Genomic DNA, 21,431 nt, shown 5'->3' with positions numbered 1-21,431 from the left:
GTTGAATTATCCTGGCACTCTTGTCAAAAATCAATCAACCATGCCAGACCTCCTTAATGCCAAGACTCAGAAGTCATACAATGTCACTTGCCCTGAATTATATGGGTTAAAGCAGTCACAGACACAGGCCAGACTCAAGGGAAGGAGACACTCAGGTCACTTCTTTATGGAACAAGCTACATACACATATAGAAAGAGGTGTTAACATCTGGGTCCATATTTGGAGACTAGCTACCATACTGCCCATACTGCTTTATTTTAGTCAACTGAAGGGCAATTTCAATATTTACAGCTCTTTCATGGTTTTGTGTTGTGTCTTCCTTATTTGATATTTTTATTTTACTTAAAGTATAGGGTAACTTTAAAAGCATGAGATCTAAAATCAGGCAAATTCTACCTCTGCACACTCGTTAGCCATATGACTCTGCTTCCCCACATGTAAAATGGGGATAATAATGGTACCTACTTGGGAAACTGTTGTGCAGCTTAAATCTGATAATGCATAAAAAGCTTCAGTCATCTGCCTGGTACACCATAAACACTGAATACATTTTAGTCATGATGATAATGATGATAACTATAAAAGTTTTATAGATGGAGCCATTGTTAGAGAAAAAAAAAAAATCAAAACTCTTTCTTTGTGTCAAAATAAATTAAGATTCTGTATTTCTACAGACAAGAATAATAATTCCATTTAAATTAGTAATCAGAAGTGTGTATGATTCTCTGAAACACCTTATATTTTATAGAACAAATTCATTTTTAGTCATAATTTTTACGTACTGGTGCTTAATCACAACATAAAGCCATGCACCATATAAGTTGTGAAGCATTAACAATACTTGCCTCCTGCAAGCACTCACCAGAGTTTCATTGTACACATGAGCCGATTTCAATGTTTCCTGGATCTATATCTGAGTTAGATTTCCCAGGCTCATATCAACCCAGAAGGAAAGCAGCATTACAATAGAAGGAACTGCTACATTTAGGGGCCAGTACAGGAATAGAAATAAGCTGATAGCAATCTCCTTGTACATTGAAAAAAAATTCGAAAGAATTAAGAAGACCCTATGTAACGTGGGAATATATGTGAGTGATGTACAGGAGCGAGAGCTAGGTGGGTAGTCAAAATGACCGGGGCTGTTAGGCCATAAAAGTGTTTTAGAATTTACAGAGAGACCTTTTTTTAAAAAAAAAAGTCATGTGTTAATAGGACAATAAATTATTTTGAAAAGCAAAACATGGTTCAGATCCTCGTACCGGCCAGCTGCCAAAAAATAAAATAAAATAAAATAAAAATAAATAAAAACATAAAATTCTATATACATGATAACCATTATTTGGCCTTGAAAATTAAAAATTCTTTTTTTGTTGTTTTTTGTTTTCTTTGGTGGCTGGCCAGTCTGGGGAACCAAACCCGTGACCTTGGTGTTATACGGCTGCACTCTAACCTACTAAGCTAACTGGCCAGTCTGTATTTGGTTTTAAAAATTAAAAGTTCATTCATCCCAATGTTAAAAATGTTACCTCTGGTAGTTTTGTGAATGATTTTTCTTTTCTTTCTTTCTTTCTTTCTTTTTTTTTTTTTTGGTGGCTGGTTGGGACAGGGATTAAAACCTGGACCCTGGTGTTATCAGCACCACGCTCTAACCAACTAAATTACCCAGCCTGCCCTTTTTTTTCTTAATAGACTTCTCTATTAGTCAAATTCTTCCCTAAAGAGAATGTACTACATTTGTAACTTGGGGAAAATGTTATCAATAAAGAAGTTACATTAACTGACACCAAGGTCAAGGGTTTGGATTCTCTTACCAGCCAGCCACCAAAAAAAAAAAATAATAATAAGTTTAAATTTATGTTTAACCAGATGCCTGGATCCTGACAAAATGCTTATTTTAATACCCAATATAATAAACTAGTTCTCAATGTATAAATTATATATTTAGATGTATGATTCCCACAAACACTTTTAAATGTATAACACTGACTTGTGTGATTAGCCAGAAAGTGTTAATTAGGGAGAAATGCTTACATGAGCATTGGTATTTTTAACTGTTATACTATCGTCTATAGAACATTTGTGACGCAGAGAAATTGAAACAATTTTCTTATTAATTAGGTTGGAACCACAGTGATACAGGTTGTTCACTGCACAAGGGAACTTGGCTTCAGGGACAAAGGAGGGTTGAAATCCAGCCCCAGCTCTTATGACCATATCTGTGCAGAGGTGAGGGGCTACACCAGCCTAAAGGAAAGGGCAGGAGGGCGACTGGATCTACTTCATATAAAGGTGCTAAATGCGATCCTGAGACTCTGCTTTAAATGGCCAGATTAAATCCCAACACCTCTACGAAAGTATCCAACTAAGGAAAAATCCATATAGATAACTCTCTCTCTCTCTCTCTCTCTCTTTTTTTTTTTTGGATAGCTAGCCAGTATGGGGATCCAAACCCTTGACTTTGGTGTTACAACATCGTCCTCTAAACAACTGAGCTAACTGGCCAACCCTCTCTCTTTTTGACTGTAAAGTAAGTACCATGGTTTTATATATATCCTCTTGATTTTTAATGTACTATTTTTACCCCTCTAGGTAAACTAGAAGTACTTGAAGAATAGACATGTCTTAAATGAGAAAACTGAGACCAGGGAGGAGGTATACACTTGGTGCTCAACAAATATTGTCTTTGTTATTTGTCTTTGAAGAATAGAATCCCTTCCTGTTTGCTTGATATTTTAAATTAGCTGGAAGAAAATCAAGAGCTTTTTAGTGCTGGTTTCATGCTCTAAAGAGACCAATATTCTGTAACCTAAGTTGTAATTTTCACATTCCCCATGGTTTTTAGTGTTGTATTAAACAGTCATTTTTGGAATTTGAATCAACTTTAGATAAAAGCCAAGTGTGAATTCTAAAGGTCATGGTCATCCTAAAAGGCTACATTCAACTACAGTTTCATAACCATAAAATTACACAAGGAGAGAAACCAACCACTCATACCCTCAATTCAAAACAATTCAAATCTCTGTGAGCCTTTTCAAACAATTGTCAAGAAAAGCTGGGCTCAAAAACCTATTATAAATGCTCCTTTTAAACGAATAGTTATTATTTATGTTGGATGCTTTCTTAATTATTAGAAAATAGAAGAATTTGCTACCAAAACAAAAAAAGAAAGGAGGGGTAAAGACAGAAATTGAGGGGCTGGCCAATTAGCTCAGTTGGTGAGAATGTGGTGTTAATAATACCAGGGTCAAGGGTCCAGATCTCCCTACTGGCCAGCTGTCAAAAAAGAAAGAAAAGAAAAGAAAAGAAAAAAAGGAAAGGAAAGGAAAGGAAGGGAAAGGAAAGGAAAGGAAGAAAAGAAAAGAAAGAAAAAGAAATTGAGAAGGAATAAGATAAAGTGATGAAGAAAAATTGAAGACAATACCAACTAGGATAAATATATTTAAAAGAGGTAAGAAAGAGTGATAAAAAACTGAACACAATGATAAGTAGTGATTATCTTTCTACAGGTTAACAGGATAGGTGACGGTAGGACTGCTTTGTCTTGCATATTTGTGGAAGTAGTGTAAAAAGGGAAGAGAAACAGTTCCTACTCTTTTTATTAACAAAGGTCTTATATTGTACAATAATAATACTCCCTGTCTTAAGACAGATTTTAAATCACTACTTTCACATGTCTATGGTCAACTGATTTTCAACAAGGGTGTCAAGGCCATCCAATGGGGACAGTCTTTTCAACAAATGGTGCAGGAACAATTAGCCACATGTAAAAGAATGAAGTCGAACCCTTACCTCACACCATATACAAAAAATAACTCTAAATAGATTAAAAACCTAAGTGTAAGAGCTAAAATCATAAAACTTTTATAAGAAAATATAAGGGTTTTTACAAAAACAAACAAAATAAGAAATGAAGAAAATATAAGGGGTCTTCGTGACCTTGTATTTGGCAAAGAATTCTTAGATATGACACCAAAAGTACAAGTGATGAAAGAAAAAATAGGTAAACTGGACTACATCAAAATTAAACACTTCGATCCTTCACAGATACCTGCAAGAAAGTGAAAACACAACTCACAGAATGGGAGAAAACATTTGCAAATCCTATCTGTGATAAGGGACTTGTATCCAAAATATATAAAGAACACTTAAAGCTCAATAATAAAGAGATAAATAACCCAGTTTAAAAAAGTGGGCAAATGATCTTAGCAGACCAGAGAAGATACACAAATAGCCAATAGCACATAGGAAAATGCTCAACATTGTTAGTCATCAGGGAACTGCAAATCAAAACCACCATGAGATACCACTTCACACCCATTAATTGGCTAGCATCAAAAAGTCAGATAACAACAAGTATTGGCAAGGATGTGGAGATAGTGGAGGCCTCACACACTGCCGGTGGGAGTGTAAACTGGTGCAGCCACTTCAGAAAACAGGCTCACAGTTCCTCAAAGCATGAAACAGAGTTACCATATGATCCAGCCATTCTACTCCTAGGTATATGCCCACGAGAAACAAAAACATATATGCACAGAAAAGCTTGTACATGTAACAGCATTATTCACTAAGTTAAGGTAGAAACAACCCAAATGTCCATCAACTGATGAAACTAAAAATACTTTATATGCTTAAAATGAAATATTACTTGGCTATTAAAAGGAGTATTGAAACATGTGACAACATGAATAAACCTTGAAAACATCATACTAAGTGAAAGAAGACAGTCACAAAAGACCATACATTATGTGATTCCACTTATACGAAATGTTAGAACAGAGAAATCTACAGAGACAGAAAGTAGATTGGTGATTGCTTAGGGATGAGGGGCATAGATGGAGGAATCGAGGAGTGATAGCCAAGATGTAAGGGGTTTCTTTATGAAGTGATAAAAATGGTCTAAAATTGACTATAGTGATTGTTACACAAATCTGTGAATATACTAAACACCCTTGAATTGTATGCTTTAAATAGGTGAACTGTATGGTATACAAATTATATCTCAATAAAACTGTTAAAAATCACTACTTTGGTGTTTTCATTTACTAATTCATTCATTCAATATATACTTATTGACCATTTCCTATGACCCAGGAGGTGCAGAAGTGAAAACACATGGTCCTTCCCCCTAAGTTCCTTCCTAAGAAGGGAAGCAAACATTAAAACCCTATGTGCAAGGCACATAAGTGCTATAAGATAGGTACAGGTATCTGTAGAATGAAGAGGAAGCCAGAGGATAAAATACCTAAGTCTACCAGAGGGAGCTTTCAAGCTCCAAGTTAAGAAGAAATGGGAACTGGCTCTGGAGGCCAGTGAGAAGACACAGGATTAGGAGCAGCAGACACAGGCATGATGCGACTGAGACGTCAGGACAAGTAGTTCGGTGTTGAGGTGCGGCAGGACGGAGGAGGGCAGAAGGGCAGGATGCAGTGAGCTATGCATGAGCAATAGGCAGAGATTAGGTCAGAAAAGCTTCACATCCTGTGGGTGACAGAGAGCCACAGAAAAATTCTGAGCTCATGAGTGTCAATCAGGATAACAAAATGGACAGCATAATGATCCTTTTATATGCCGTTGACCAGTCACCTTTCTGCTTTCCATTACGACAGTCTTGCTTTCAGTTCAGCAAATGTATAAGGCACTTACTGGATACCTTGCCCTGGGCTGGTCACTGGAATTCAAAGACAAGGCAAGGTTCCTACTCTGCAAGACCAGGAGCAAGCAAAGTAAACAAACTTCTTGAGAGCTGGGAAGAGCTCCTATATACTTTGATTTCACCCCCTTGCTGGAAACCAGCAGGGGGTCATCAGCACCTAAGGACCAATTACTAACCTCAGCCAAGAGAAATGGGAAAAAGAAACACTCAGGAAGCTGGAGCCACTGGTGTGTAGGCAGATGCTTAGCGATTCCTAACCATCTCTTAGCATGGACCAGAGGGAAGGGAACTGTCTGCCAAAGTGGAATGTGATGGAAAGGACAGACTTCACAGTTCTTTCCAAATCTATCTGTCCTGGTACAGGAAGGAAACATGATGAGTACAAAACAATACGCTAGGGCCATGCAAAAGAACATGACCTGGTTGATTACCTTCTCCTGTCTCGCCCATTAGCGCACGTGGCTCTGGGCCGGTAGCGGCAAAGGCTTTACACCTCAGAACTGTGATTTCCAAGCTGTGGTTGGGTTCTATGATCCTGAGCTGCTTCTATGTAATAAGTACAATACTACTCACCTCAACAGAGCTGTTGTGAAAATTAGAGCTAATCTGTTTAAAGCATCTAGCGTACTGCCTGCCACTTTGGAGCAGTGAACAAAGGATACACGTGGTACATACACACACATCTCTGACAGCCTGCCCTTGTGGAGGTCTGACAACAGTGTGAACTGGCCAGAAGAACCAATCCCAAGCATTTGGGGAGGATGACATCAGGTGACAGGTGAAACAGAGAAAAGCTGAAGAAGTTAAATTACTTAAAAGGATGTTTTATATTCTAGAAAATGCCAACATTGATGCAAAAATTATTTTTGTTTAGGATATTAAACCACGATAGAATAGAGAAGACATTAAAAAAAAAAACCATTTGGGTGGTGGTTCCTCAGGTTTGTTCAGTTTGTGAAGATGTATTGAGCTGTACACTTACAATAGGTGCATTTTACAGATATTACATTTTAATAAATTTAATTCTATAGTTAAAATGTAACTACAAATTGAATTTTATTGAAAACTTAGAAATGTTATTTTGATTTTCTTTCTGGTCTGAAAGACTCTTTTGTCATGGGCTCTGAAATTAATAAACGCTTCCTGTAATTTGGAGCCTTTTCCATTTGGTGGAACAATGCATTTGCTTGCCCTCCCAAGCTTTGTGTGAAGAAACTAATTAAGCACGGATGTTTCCATTCAGCAAACAAAGCAAGAAAAACAAAGCAGCAACTACACCCCCTTGCAATCATCTCTGCATTCAACACAAAGCCACCAACCAAGGGAGCCTCCACACAAAGCCTTTAAAGATGGAAGAATATCCTCCATGTTTAAACACTTGAAGCCATATTAAAATGAAAATGTCACACATCCATACATAGTGAATCTATTGGTGTCACCCCTGGAATATCCACTTTTACTTTGCTCCAATATGTGCCTCTTTTCTCAGAAGGACCCACCCCCCCTTTTGCTCAGTGAGTGCTCTTTTCCTCTCTGTTGCAGAACGTTTAGCATAGCCTCACCCTTCCCTATCCCCCTTGATATGCTCTAAATTCTCAAAACTTAAAAACAAATGAGTAATTTCTTCTAGAAAGGACTCTGAGTTTTCAAAACTTTTCCAGATGTAATCAACTGACACTCAATCTGAAATAGGGTGCTTGGATTGAAAGCATGTGGCATTTGGTAATGGGCCACAATAATCAATCACATTGTATATCGACAAAATAAAATTTTTAAAAAAAAGAAAAGAAAAAAAGCATGTGGCATGTGGTATTCCATTTCCACAGGTTCCCTGTAAGGAATTTAAAATTTTAATTCTTAATGCCGACTGTGGGAAAGTAAAGAGCCTGTGCTATGAGCTATTGGCTGGGAGCACTCTCTAGCAAATAGAGGGTTTAAAGCATGTTACTTAGCCCATCTTAAATTCACCTTTTTACTTGTATATTGGTGATGGAAATATCTCTTTCTTAGAGCTATAGAAAGGATTAAATAAAATAATGTGTGAAAAATACTTAGGAAGATATCTAGAACACAGAAGTGCTCTGTAAATAATGGCTATGAATATTATTCTTATCTTCAGAATGTTTGTGATCATAACCTACAACCAACATACACAATTAGAGTAAACTCAGAATAATAAATATCTACTACTGGTTTTATTCAAATTTGAACTTTCCACAGGTTAGAAAAGGAAGAAAGGAACTTCCTTTCTAAAGTATTACCACGCATTCATTTATCTATTCAACTCCTCAACAAACATTTATTGGGTACATGCTGTGTGCAGGACATTGAGCCTACAAAGTTGTGTGAGTCCTCAAGATCCATGACCTCAGAAAGCTTATAGTCAAGCTGGAGAGACTGAAACATCAAGCATGGTCACCCTGGAGAGATGGCTACTGGGCTGGGACCCTGGGTGACACAGGAGCAGAGAGGAAGGGAGCCAGCATAATTCATTATAATCCTACCACACTCTATACTCATACAACAGTGGCCACTGAGAGCACCAGGTGCCCCTTGCAACCATCACATCATACATGGTACACAATCAGAACAAAATCAGAAAGAGCAAGTGACTTTTCTATTATAGTGTGGGCAATTCTGCCTGCCTGTCCACTCAAGGAGAAGGGAGGCAAGAACTCCTCTCAGTTCCTAGGGGGGTCTCACGGGCTCTGTCAATCAGGGTCTTAGCAATAAGGATGTGCAAATGGATTAATCAGAGATAGTCTGTAATAAACTACTAAAGCTATGGGCAGGGTTAAGGGAAGTTAGAAGGGATGACAAAGCTCCAGGGCTGGCAGATTGGGGTGGTCATTTATAATTTTAGGCCTTAGGGTTATGAAGGGAAGGAAGTTTCTAGAGCCCAAAGCAGAAAGATGTAAGGAGAGGGCTGCCTGACAGGCAGTGTGTCTTTCAACAGTGAGGAGGGACCAGGAGAATAAATACTCTGACCTGATTCTCCCCTCTCCTACCTACTTTCTGCGAGCACCTCCTGCTGACTGGGCCAAAGCAGAAGCCAGAGGGCAATGGAGCCTATCAGTGCAGCCCACACAGGTCAGCCTCCTGGACACACAGCAGGTCAGAAAAGGGTAGTGAGTGATGTGGAGAGACAAACAGAAATGTTCCACACATGCGCCGAGTATCTCACCATGCTGAATCTAATTCGAGTTACCTGTGTTTTTTATGTAACATGAATAACACAGGATACTTTTTGACTATATGCATTTTTCCTTATACGTTAGAAACTTAACCTGTCCTGCACTAGATGAGACCTCTTTGGATTTTATCTCATTTGCCCTCACAGCAAGCCTGTGAATTATGCATTTTCTTCCCATTTTACAGATGAAAAAACAGACTCAGATAGGTTGACTGTCTTACTAATAAGTGGCAGGAGAAGAATTCTGACCCATGCTTATCCAACTCCAGAAATCTTAAATATTTTTTTCCAATCTACCAACTTGAAAAGTAATTACAGAGATTAATCAGCAAAATCAACATTACAGAAACTTTGTTCTTAACCCTGAAATTACATAGGATTAGAAAAACTTGACAGAAGTAACCAGTATAGTCAATCCCCACGTCATGGAATCCAGTTCACTGTTCAAACAGCAACGTGTTTACCTTTAAGTCAAGTCACTTTTAAATAATCAACCAGAGCTAAAAATCTGCAGATGACAATCTAGGGCTGATGACTTCTGACAAGCACAGCTGGCCTGCTGCCTGTCCTGCATGGTAACAAAGCTCTAATATTATTGCCATATATTATACAGGAGAGAGAGGGTGGCATTACCAATAGACTGTCAGGAGAATGTGACTTCCAAAACCAGACCTAAGGAGTAGGCACGAGCCAAGAGATGGACACTTTTTTCGGGTTCCTTTAAAAAAACTACTAAGCTGCATATCATTTACCATCATTTAGTGGTGTTCATTACTCTTGTTGTTTTAGTGGTTGGGCGATAATATTCCTTGGATCTCTCAGGTTTCTTCATGTCTTACAAGCAGAAGCACTTTCAAGACTGCACAGGAAACAGATTTGGAAGATACTGGTAGTGTATTCCTCTGGGGCAAAAAGGAAGATTTGTTTTCTACCAGTATAATCAAGATACCGTCTCCCAGGATACCAGGAAGGTTTGCTTGAAGACCATTATAAAAGACTCAGGTTCTCAAGCTTGGAGTCCTTCTGTACCAGCACGCAATCTGGGTTATGATACTCTGGCAACTCCTACTGCTGAGTAATAAGCTATCTTTGTCCTGATTCAAGCGTTTCTCGTTTTCTGTCACCATCCCTGAAATGGTGGCAAGCAAATTTGTTAGCTCGAAAGTAGGGTAAAATCTCAGCCTCTTAATAGTGCTCGACATTAGCAACATAGTATCAAAATCATCCCTGATCATTCAAGTAACAGTAAAAGGTAACAACTTTTAACCACTAACACTGCAATCTTAGGATACTCCTCAAATAAACCAAGAAGGCAGAAAACTCTTTTCCAAAACCTCTAATTAATTGGGAAGCACAAATAAACTGAAAATGTATATAACATATTAGAAAATATTTTTATTACAGTTCTCAAAATAGTTAAAACATATTTTTGAAGATAAAATTTGAATCAATTTGCAGAACTCAGGATCTCAGTTCGAAAAACACTTACGTTGGAAATAGAATGAGATGGAGCCAAAAGCTTAAAGTCTTTTTTTACTTCAGCTCTGTATCTTACGATCTATATCAGTCATTAAACCTCTCTATAGCTCATGTAACCCATTTCTACAATGAGATTAATTTTGCCAGGTGAATACAACTCACAGAGTTGTACACAGGACCAAACAAATTAATGTATAAGATGCTTTGTAAACTCTAAAGAAGCCAGACAAGATTACTTATCATTAAAACAAACTCTCCATCGCTCTTTCATGGTGCAAGCTCAACAGCTCATAGCAATCACTACATACAGAGTTCTTTGTTCACTGACAAGTATTTATTGTGCCAGGCACTAGGAGAGAACAGGAGAAAGATACCAGGGCACATGGTAGAAAAACCTCTGATAATATAAAACACACCAAAGGCTTTGCCCCTTTGGATACAGTTTCTCCCTTCTATTTCTCTCCAGTCTTATGGGAGAGAGAATAAAGGAAGCAGTGGTAACTCAATAGAGATTTGATGGCATACATGCACGTTAAAACAATTCTTCAATGAGGTCTAAACTCCCAAGCAGGATGAACAGACTACTTACTATAGGCTGGAGAGAGAAACTCCTGCTGCTGAAAAAATCAAGACCCTCCGGATGAAAAACTTGATTAATATCTCTATGACCCAGACCTAGAAGGGATTTAACTGCATTTTAAGACTGAGGTTATATTACGATTGAGAAGTCTCCTCTAAATATGAAGATGAAATCAACATTAGTTTAAAATGTGTATTTCAATTACTGTTTAGTAAGAAAAGTCCAAATGTACCTCAAACTCATAGTCTCTTTTATAGCTAATTCTCTTAATACATTGAGCACTTGATAATCCTGAATTCAACTTTTTTCTTAAAGAGATGCATTCTGCCAACTGCTGAAAGGCAATCATGTTTTGCAGTTTAGAACATGCAGCCAAAACACTTACCATCTGAAGGCAGCATACACAGATTCAATGTTGTTCTTTTAAGTTATGGATATTTATCCTGCTTACAAAGATACCCTTTGAAAACTAAAACTTGTACTGTTTGGGGAGAATGTGACTTATGTTCATGTGTTGGGTATCTGGGGTATTTGTGCCCATGAAAAATTAAGTGGGAAACTGTCCTCCTGGAGAGATCCTGGATGCGATGCCTTGTTCTTTGCACCTTCGGTCCATTGACTGGCCATAGTGAAGGCTCAATGGAGCCAGCTGATAAAAGTGCATTGTGCCCTGAATATGCTTAGATGAATTTCTCAAAACAGCAGTCAGAGCATCAATCCAGAAGAACACATCCTCATTCTCATATTCCCCCCAAGCTGGCAGCAGATGAGCAACAGAATACACTCATACTCTGAAGACATCCCTGTCCTGTGTGCTTATACATATTAGTCCATTTTATGCCCACAAGAAGTCTATGAGGTCAAAACAATCAGTATCTCCATTTACTAGATGGGCAAGTGGAGGCATAGAAAGGTGAAGTCACTTGCCCTAAGGCATGGAGCCATGATGCACACCCAGGTAGCCTGGCTCCTGAGTTCTTAACTGCGTGCTAGGCTACATCTTAAAATAATATGATAAAATAAGAATAGTAGATGCCATTTATTCATGTTATTATTTACTACTCTAATAGCAGCAGCTAACATTTCTTGGGCTCTATGCCAAGCATTGTGCTTAGCACTGTACAGACATACCTCATTTAATCCTTCCCACTCCAAGTAGGTCCCCTCCTGATCTCCAGTGAAGACTGCAGATCAGAGAGGTTAAGCAGCCTGCTCAAGGTCACAGAGCAGGTAAATGTGAGGCTGGAATTGGAGACCAGGGCTCTGTGACTCCAAAGCCCACACCTACGGTCACACACTATGCAGGATTCATGTTACCACCTCCCCTATAACTTTCCTCAAACTGGGACACCTTGAAAAGGCCAGGTTCTAGCCTTTTATTTAGCATTTGTTCCAGTACCTCTCAAGTAAGGTAACTGGAGTGGCATAGATACTAAGCGAGAGCTGAGTCATTGAAATTTTAGTCCTGAGTCACAGCTTTGTCCTTCAAAACAGCAGACTGCGAAGTATCACCACCGGTTAAAAAGCCAGGATACCCCCAAATCAGCATGGTTCAGCAAAACCTCAGTCAGAAACCACTGAGTTACACAAAGTCCTATTAATAACACAGAATAAACAAGCAAGAAAAGAGCCAAAGGAAATACTGACATCATGACCAGCCCCTCAGAGCTGGGGAAATTGAAGAGATGGCAGTGGCCTCAACACCTGCCACCCTGGCTTCAGGTCTCACCTCTGTCCCTCTCCAGCTGTGTCACCAACATGCACAAATTACTTAACTGTTTTGGGTCCCATCTGAAAATGGGATGATAAAATAATGCTCCATCTATTTTGTAAGGAAGTTCATAAATAAATGGAAGTGACTTAAGAAGTTTAATTTACAAATAAAAGACATTGTTGTTTTTTACCATATCTATAGACTACCATGCAGATTTACCATGAAGGAGAAACATTTTCCTCTCATTTTCTAATATCTGCTTTAAATATCCTGGTATATTTTCAGTAAATTTTATGGAAAATTTTACACCCTTACCATTAAAAATTTCCTGTTACATTTTAAGGTAAATTACATTTTAAAAGTAAATGTTGATTTCTTTCATTTAATCTCCGTTAAAGGGAATGGAAAGGATGTATTAATGGCCTACTGGCAACAAGTTTGGGCTCTGGACTCCTGGGCTCAAATTGCAGCTATTTACTGGTGAGGTAATCTTGGGTAAGAGATTTAACCTCTCCCTGCCACGTTTTCCTCATCCATAAAATGGGGACAATAACAGCATCTAACTCAGAGTTGTTTTGATAATCAAATAAAGTGAATTAGTCAGGATGTCTGCTACATAGTCAGCAATCAACAAATATCTATTGTTATTATGTTAAAAGGAACACAACAAAAGGAACACATATTTTGCAAGACCTTCATTCACAAATGTTAGAGCTATCCCAAACAGGGTTCTCACTAAAAGAATATAGGAAAAAATACTAAAGAAAATACTTGAAAAGATGAGCTACAAACAAAACTAGTCACTTTTTAATGCTATAAAAATAAAGTATCTAAAACTTATGAAATAATAGTACATGCTGAAATTCATGGAAAAGATGACCTAGAAAACAAAGAAAACGCATAAAAAATAGTGTGCACATTAAATATGATTGATCAAACAGGTAAACAGAATTGTCAATATCAATTTGTCCCATGCATGTTCCAGCAACCAAAAGCAGAGGCCAAGGTTTGCAAGGTGGCAGCTAGGTCACCCAAGATTAAATACTTACAAAAGTACTTTTTCTTAGCCCTAATTTCACAAGCAGTTTGAAGAAATAAATTTACTTGGAAACTGAGACATTGAACACTAATGACTGGAAAGTCAATTGCACACAGAAAAAGTAAAGCAATATTGATCAACTTGTCCAAAAGTTTATTCACACTTATCATGAAATATTTACCATCTACAATTGGCCAGGCATGTGTTAAGCCATAAGAGATAGAAAGAAGGATGATAAGGCAGTCCCTATCCTTAAGTTTCTTAGTCTAATACAGTGAACATTCAAAGATAATATTTTAACACAGCCCTTTGTTAGGGTGAACAGGGAAAAGCAGCACCTCACTCAGTCCTACGGGTGTATAGAAGGAGTCCCAGGGAAAGTCACATTTAACGTGAGGCCAGGCTGCCAGTTAGCTCAGTTGGTTAGAACATGGTGTGGACTGCACCAAGGTCAAGGCTTCAGATCCCTGTACTGGCCAGCTGCCCCACCTCCACCCCCCAAAACACCTTAACATGAAGCCAAGAGGAGCTAGAATGACCTAGGCCAGGAGTGAAAATGTTATAAAGAGTCTTCTAGGCAAAGGGAACAGCATTTGCAAAAAAAGTGTATCAGATTGACACTTCCCTACTCCCTTCTTTCCAATGGCTTCCCATTCACTTAAATAAAATTCTGACCATGGCCTTAAGGGCCCTATATACTCTGGCCCTGACACATTTTCTACTACTTTCCTCTTTACGTTCTGCCCTCTGGACACTTTGGCCTCTTTGCTGTCCTTAAATATGCTAAGCACATTCCCACCCTAAAGCCTTTACCCTTGCTGTTCCCTCTGCCTGGGATGCCCTTCTACCAGACATCCTCAAGGCTCACTTTATTCAATGCCACCTCTTCAGGGACATCTTCCCTGCCTCCACCCCTCATCTAAAACACCTCGCCACCTTCAGTTTATCTATTTTTCTTTCTAGCACTGATGACCACCTGTGTGATGCTACATTGTGTCTTCATGTGTGTATCCCTTTAATGTCTGCTCATCAACTACAATGCAAGCTCCATGAGGGCAAGGGCTTTCTCTTGTCTTTGGTTCATGGTACATGCCTACTGCCTATAACTGTGCCTGGCATGTGGTGAGGTCTTAATATAAATCTGTTGACTAATTAATGGATTCATAAATCTCTTGAAGACAGAGAGGAGTCTTGGGTGGCTCAGAGACACACAGCTCAGTGACTGGCACACAGGATTGGAAGGAGAGAAGCAGCACAGGATGGGGCTGGAGTAAGACTGTTTTCTCGAAGGTGTGAACAACTTTCTTTAACTTTTCTTCTTTTTATCTTGCCATCATACCCATCCCATTAGCCATAACAGTTCTCTATCACACATTTTCAATTATTGCTAATCCCTGCCCCCTTAGTGTGGTTACCCAAATTCCAAAAGATAAGCTGTGGCTAGAGAAGAGTGTTACAAAATCCCCTGTTCTCCTTCCATAAAAATGACATGCATTTTTTCACAACATATAATGTTCTAGTTTGAAGGGATCAGCACAATATAAATACCTAACACTTGCTAGAATTTTACAAAAGAAACTAAGAAAGTAAAAGAAAACAGCAACAGAACTCATACACACACTCAAGTATACAAATGAAGTGTCGATAGATCACTTCCATTCAAATTCAAGTGAGTAGGGGGATGAGGGATTTTCTATACTTCAATATAGAAAGCAACTGATTGAAAAACTAGTACATACTCGGACATTAATTGATGATGTAGTACTAGCTCCGGAAACAGGCAAACAGAACTGGGACAGAACACATAACATAGGAAAAACAGAACTGAGAATCGTCACTACTATCTTGTCCATGTCTGGAATGGCTATCACCTGTGGGGTCTCACTACACAATAGAGATCCTGAGCTAAACACTTAAGTACTTGACATGGTTTATTCTTTTAATCCCTACAGCTATACTAAGAGGTAGGTGCTATCAGTACTCCTGTGTCACAAATGAGGACACTGAAGTTTACAAAGGTGAGGTGACAAGGCTAGACTTCAAACTCTGTCTGCATCTTACCCATCATGCTACTTAAACCGAACTCTCAGACCACACCCCCACCCACTGCAGAGGAAGCTCTTTTATGTGACAAATCTATATTTTTCAGCTCCCTAAAGCCTTGTAACGTAGCCAGGGTTAAGGAGAAGGTGCTGTTGCTTCTGCACCCCTTTCTCTAATGGTTGTCCTGGGAAAAAACAAGGACGGTAGGACAGGAAAGAGTCCACAGAAGCAGCAGATCAGCTTGGGGGATTCAAGATCCACCAACTAAACACTCCTGGGCTACAGAACATAAAAGAGCTGAACGATTACTCCTTGTAGATGTCCTGCTAGGTGAAGTTCACTCACTACTCAGCTCTTGACCAGACCTTGCACCTCCTCTGCACTTGACACTGATTCTCTAGCCGTTAACAAGACTGAACCCTCCAAGTTATATAACAGTATTTAAAAGAGGGAAAGGGCATCTGCATCACTTGGTGGCAAACAACAAGCTCCATCCTCTTGGTTTTACTTCTGGAGTTTTGTTAAATCGACTTAAATATAGAAAATATGATTTAAATAAATTCTTTATTAAGAATCTTATGAAATTGACCTAATTTCTGGCAAAGAGAAAAGCAAATGGGTGATGAATTTCTTCATATTAAAAGGAACAGTTATATAACCAGCCCCCACAGCAGAGCCAGGCTGAAGTCAACATGATGAAAGACCGAAATAGCCTTGCTTCTCTCTACAAGTCAAGATTCCACTGGGGGATTTCACAGGGACATACTTCTCATACAGCCTCTGTCCTCTCATAAAGGCCTTCACTTCGTTGTCCAATGGGAAGGTGCCGTCATCCTTTCTAAAGCGGTAGAAGAGTTTGACATCCTTGAACTCCTTATGCTCATCACACACTGAAACACAACATACACAGAGAAGCAGATAAAAATAAAATCACTCGTTTAATTATTCAGCTGACATAGACTACCTAATTCTTCAAGCACGTGAGTATTATATCATAATATAGCATATGAGATTATACATGTAAAGTATTTATTACAGTACCTGGTACAGAGTAAGTACTCAGTATTACTAGCTATCATCATCACCATCATCATCATCATCATCATTATTATTATCTATTAAGAGGTTTACAAAATGCAAGTCATTCATTCCACAAACTCTTCTTGAGCATGATTTTGGGGCAGGCATCAGACTCAAAGAATGTGAAATCTAGTGAGATAAAGAGAAATGTCAACGTATACAGAAGTCCCCCTTACCTGGGGTTTTACTTTCCACAATTTTGTTACCCATCGTCAATAGCAGTCCCAAAACAGGTGAGTATAGTACAATAAGAAATCTTGAGAGGGTCAGAGAGAGACTGCATTCACACTTTTATTGTTATAATTGGTCTATTTTTATTATTAGGTTTTTTTTGTTAATCTCTTATTGTGCCTAATTTATAAATTAGGACTGGCTGGTTAGCACAGTTGGTTAGAACACAGTACTATAACACCAAGATCTAGGGTTTGGATTCCCCTACTACAAATTAAACTTTATCATAGATATGTATGAGGGGTCTTCAAAAACTTCATGAAAAGATTTGTATTATCTTTTAATTCCATTTTTCCATGAACTTTTTGAAATACCCTCATACATACAGGAAAAAACATAATATGTACAGGGTTCTGTACTATCCACAGTTTCTGGCATCTACTGGGGATCTTGGAATTTATTCCCTGTGGTAAGTACTACTGTAATTAAAATACAGTGTAATAAGGCTAAAGAAGTAAGGAGAAACTACAGTGGGAGAACAAAGGAGTGTCCAGTACCCCAGTAACCCAGTAACCCAGCCTTGGGGAATGGAAGCTTCCCTGAAAAGTTTGCATGTAAGTGGAGAACTAAAGAATAAGCAGAAATTGGGCAAAAATGAAGAGAAAGGGTATTCAAGCCCAAAAGAACAACAGAATGTACAAAGGTCTAGGCCAGGTTGAGAGATTTTAAGGAGATATGTTCATGAATGTTCACTGAACCACTAAGAGTAACAGCAAAAACTTGGAAACAGCCTAAATGACCATCAACAGGAGAATGGATGGCATAATTATACACGGCATACTACACAGCAGCAAAACTCAACAGATATACTATCAGCATGGATGAAACTCACAAACAGCACGTTGATCAAGTTGCAAAAGAATAAACATGCATCTCTATAATAGTTTAAAACATTCAAAACAATATGATACATTGCTCAGATGCATATACAGAAAAGTATAAAGAAGCACATGGAAATAACCCAAATGCCTCTTGGAGGAAGGAAGGGAATACAGCTGGGGAGAGGTACACAGGAGATAATATAAAGTAAAATGTTTTATTTCTTAAATAAGTAGGCTCATAAAAAGATTAACTGCTTTGTTTCAACTCTCAAGACACCTTGACTGCTGCCATCTCACTCACCATGGTGAATAATGCCCCGGTCTGCTAATTTCTGCATGAGTTTAATTGCTGTCTCTCTGTCGGAAGCCTCTTTATGTTCAATAAGCCAGTCAATCAGTTCTTTCGCGACAAAACAGTTGGGGTATGTTTTCAGATGATGTCGTCTATCTTTAATAACCTTTTCTTCATGCAGCCTGAGTCTGGAAAGAAAAATCAGCCATCACTTTAGGATTCTGGATGACAACACAAATTATTAAACCAATCGCAAAGAGTAGAAACAAAACAGAAGCTCTAAATATATCAGAGTGTCACTGAAATATCTTCATGTCAGCTGGTGATGTCCAGACTGTCAGAGCTCAAAGGCTCTGGAACGTAATTCACCCCCATCTGATATAGAGGAGTTGCAGGTAAAAGTGAGGGAAAAACCACCACGGCCAATACACAACTCTTCTTCCACTTGGAAAGTAAGAAAAGCTCTCCCACCCTCTACTCTGCCTCACTCCCTTCTCTTTCTCTCACACCAGTGGGGTTATTGCTTCAACCAACAAACAAAAACTATAGAAACCTACTGAAAGGTACCTTCTCTTCATCATAGATTGCTCAGGGTCCACCATATTTGCATTCATTCATTCACATAAATATTACTGAGTGCCCACTGCCTGTCTGTTCGGGACTTCTAGACACTAGAGACATACATCAGAAAATAAACATATGGAAGATCCCCACCTTTGCAGGCCTTGTTTTCTAGTCAGGGCAACAGCTGTACTTTGGGGGAAGCTTACTAAGTTCCAAGTGCTGATCTGAGCACTTTACAATGACTGACTCGCTTCATGCTCAGAACAATCTCATCAGAAGTTATTGCTATCCCCATTTATTTTTATTTTTATTTTTATTTTTTTACAGCAGAGAGAAATGAGGCCTCAGAGAGATTAAGTGACTTGCCTAAGACTACGGAGCTAAAAAGTGGTGAAAATGAGATTTAAACCTTGTTGCTCTCACTTCAGAGTTCATCATGCTGCCGCTAGGTAGGGAGGGAAAAGTCTGGGAGAGATGGATTAAAGCTGTTGGACAGAGATACAATTTATTTACAGGCTGATGGATTAGTGAAGAGAAAAGTGATAGACACAGGGCTTCCCCCTACTCCCTTCAGAACTCAGTGACCTCTTTCCAAAAGAATCTTAAACCTGCCTTTTAAAAAAAGTTTCTTCCATTTCCCTTCCCCTCTTTTACCACCCTTGCATTTACTTTTTTTAATTTCCCAAGGGAAGGGTTTGAATTGGGTAAACCAGGAGGTCAGCTTCCTTTCTTCTTTACCCATCTGGCTTCTTGTTCTTTACCTCATATTCGCAACATTACCGAGAAACAGGAGTGCCTAAAGAGTGTATCACACCACAACTGTGTGACCCGGGCAGGTGACTTATCGTCTCTTCCTTCCTCTGCAAAACGAAGGCAATTATGCCTCCCCTATCCTTGGCAATGTTGAGATTTAGAGACATAATGTATGTTAAGCAGTAGGAATCCAGCACATAACAGGTCCCATTGTCCTTTCTTCCATTCCCCAAAGAAAGAAATCAATGTTACTCTTGCCTGTTTTTTGAAAATGGAATTTAATGGGTTTGATGGTAGAAGCATATGCCTAATATTGCATGGAACCTACTTATTCTAAAAAAATTATTCATTTTATCTGCAACTCAAATTTCACTAGGCACTCAGCATTTTATCTGGCAACCCTACAGGGGATATATTTTCTTAAAGATGAAAGTTAGAATATTAGGATTAATGCTATATGCCAAAAAATAAACAGACCTACCTTTATTTATTATTTTCAACATAAACTGAATCATCATGTGGATAAATCAGAAATCTGCTGACTGAGGTCAGCTAAATTCCTGATAACTTTGGGGAATCTAGAATGGGAACATAGCCACATCCACACATTCTGGAACTGTTACCACAAGACTACTTTTAACCTGTTATGAGACTTATCAGCACCTAAAGAAGTTGTACTAACTTAGGAAAGCTGAAAATGTACCTTGTGACCCTTCCTCATACATCTGTACCTAGGAAGCAACGGAGAACCAATCATTAGCCTGTATGATGCTATGTAACCAACAGAAAAACGATGCACTGCTTAAGAGGCTATCCCTCTTTCTTTGTTCTTCACTTTTCTGTGATTATAAAAATGCTAAAGTTTTCATGGCCCTTAGGAAAGCACTTCCCAAGGCAACATGGTGGTGTTTTCCTGGGCTGCAGTCATTCATATTGGCCCAAAATAAACTGATATTTTAACAGTGGCTCAAATTCTTTTTCTCAGGTCTACAATGTTTATCTGATTCTACCACAAGATACTTTGACCTGTGTGCTCAGGGCCAGTCTAGACTTCATGTACTGAGGACGAAGTAGGAAATGCAAACTGCAAAGATTATGAATTGGTAAAGTTGAGAGAGTAAAATCAAAACACTCCCTCTCTTAATAGGAAGCAAAATAATTTAAAAAGTAAAATAGAGCAAAAAGCGAAGCTAGAAGTGGCGAAACAAGGGCGAGATGCAAAACCTAACTGCATAAATTTTTAAAGTAACAACCAAGGAAATAAACAGAAGATTCTGCAATGGTGAGTGAAGGTAAGCAGGCTCTCACTAACAGAAGACTTGCTGCTAAGTCAATGAAATTCTCAGAATTTTCATTAATAACTCCCAAGTTTGGGGAGGAAAAAAACCCTTGAGTTTTCCGTCTTCTGCTTGGGGGATGATGGAAATGGCTGCTGGAGAAAGATGGGTGTAAAGAAGGTGCTATGTTCTGGATGTCTGTCACCTCCAAAGCTCATGTGGAGGCTTAATCCCCACTGTAACAGTGTTAAGAGGGTGGGAAATTCAACTATGGTATTTGAAAAGTAGGGCCTTTGGGAGGTGATTGAATTGTGAGGACTCTGTCTTCACAAAATGGGTTAATGGTTTAATGGGTTATCGGGGAGTAGACTGGGGGTTTTATAAGGAGAGGAAAAAAGAACGTGGAAGCTCTACTGCTCAGTCTTTTGCTATGTGATACACTGTAGCACCAGAGGACTCTGTAGAGATGCCCCACCAAGGAGATATACACCCTGGATCATGGACTTCCCAGCCTCCAAAACTGTTAAGAAATAAATTACCAAGTTTCAGGTGTTCTATTAAAAGCAACAGAAGATGAACTAATACAGAAAGAAAAGAAGAACTAGACCTTTTCTCTGACAGTGAGGCCTCCCAGGCACGACAATAAACTGGGGGACCAATCCAAGGGCCGAAATATCCCTCCATAGCTGTGGGATCCACCTCTGACTATGC

General features: G+C 38.8%; 1 protein-coding gene across 1 annotated transcript in view; it reads right to left on the bottom strand.

Moving 5' to 3' along the window:
* DEPTOR (DEP domain containing MTOR interacting protein) overlaps window positions 1-21,431 on the bottom strand; it is a 143,423-nt gene that overhangs the window by 80,710 nt on the left and 41,282 nt on the right. Inside the window, exons 2-3 of the mRNA XM_063079952.1 lie at window positions 18,136-18,314; window positions 16,469-16,592 (exon numbers count right to left, since the gene is read on the bottom strand). Of these exons, the coding sequence (XP_062936022.1) occupies window positions 16,469-16,592; window positions 18,136-18,314 (303 nt within the window). The remainder of the gene's footprint in view (window positions 1-16,468; window positions 16,593-18,135; window positions 18,315-21,431) is intronic.

This window comes from Cynocephalus volans, chromosome 15 (assembly GCF_027409185.1).
Source record: "Cynocephalus volans isolate mCynVol1 chromosome 15, mCynVol1.pri, whole genome shotgun sequence".
NCBI lineage: Eukaryota > Metazoa > Chordata > Mammalia > Dermoptera > Cynocephalidae > Cynocephalus > Cynocephalus volans.
Note: the sequence above shows the minus strand (reverse complement) of the source record. Positions and strands in the feature narration are given on the sequence as shown.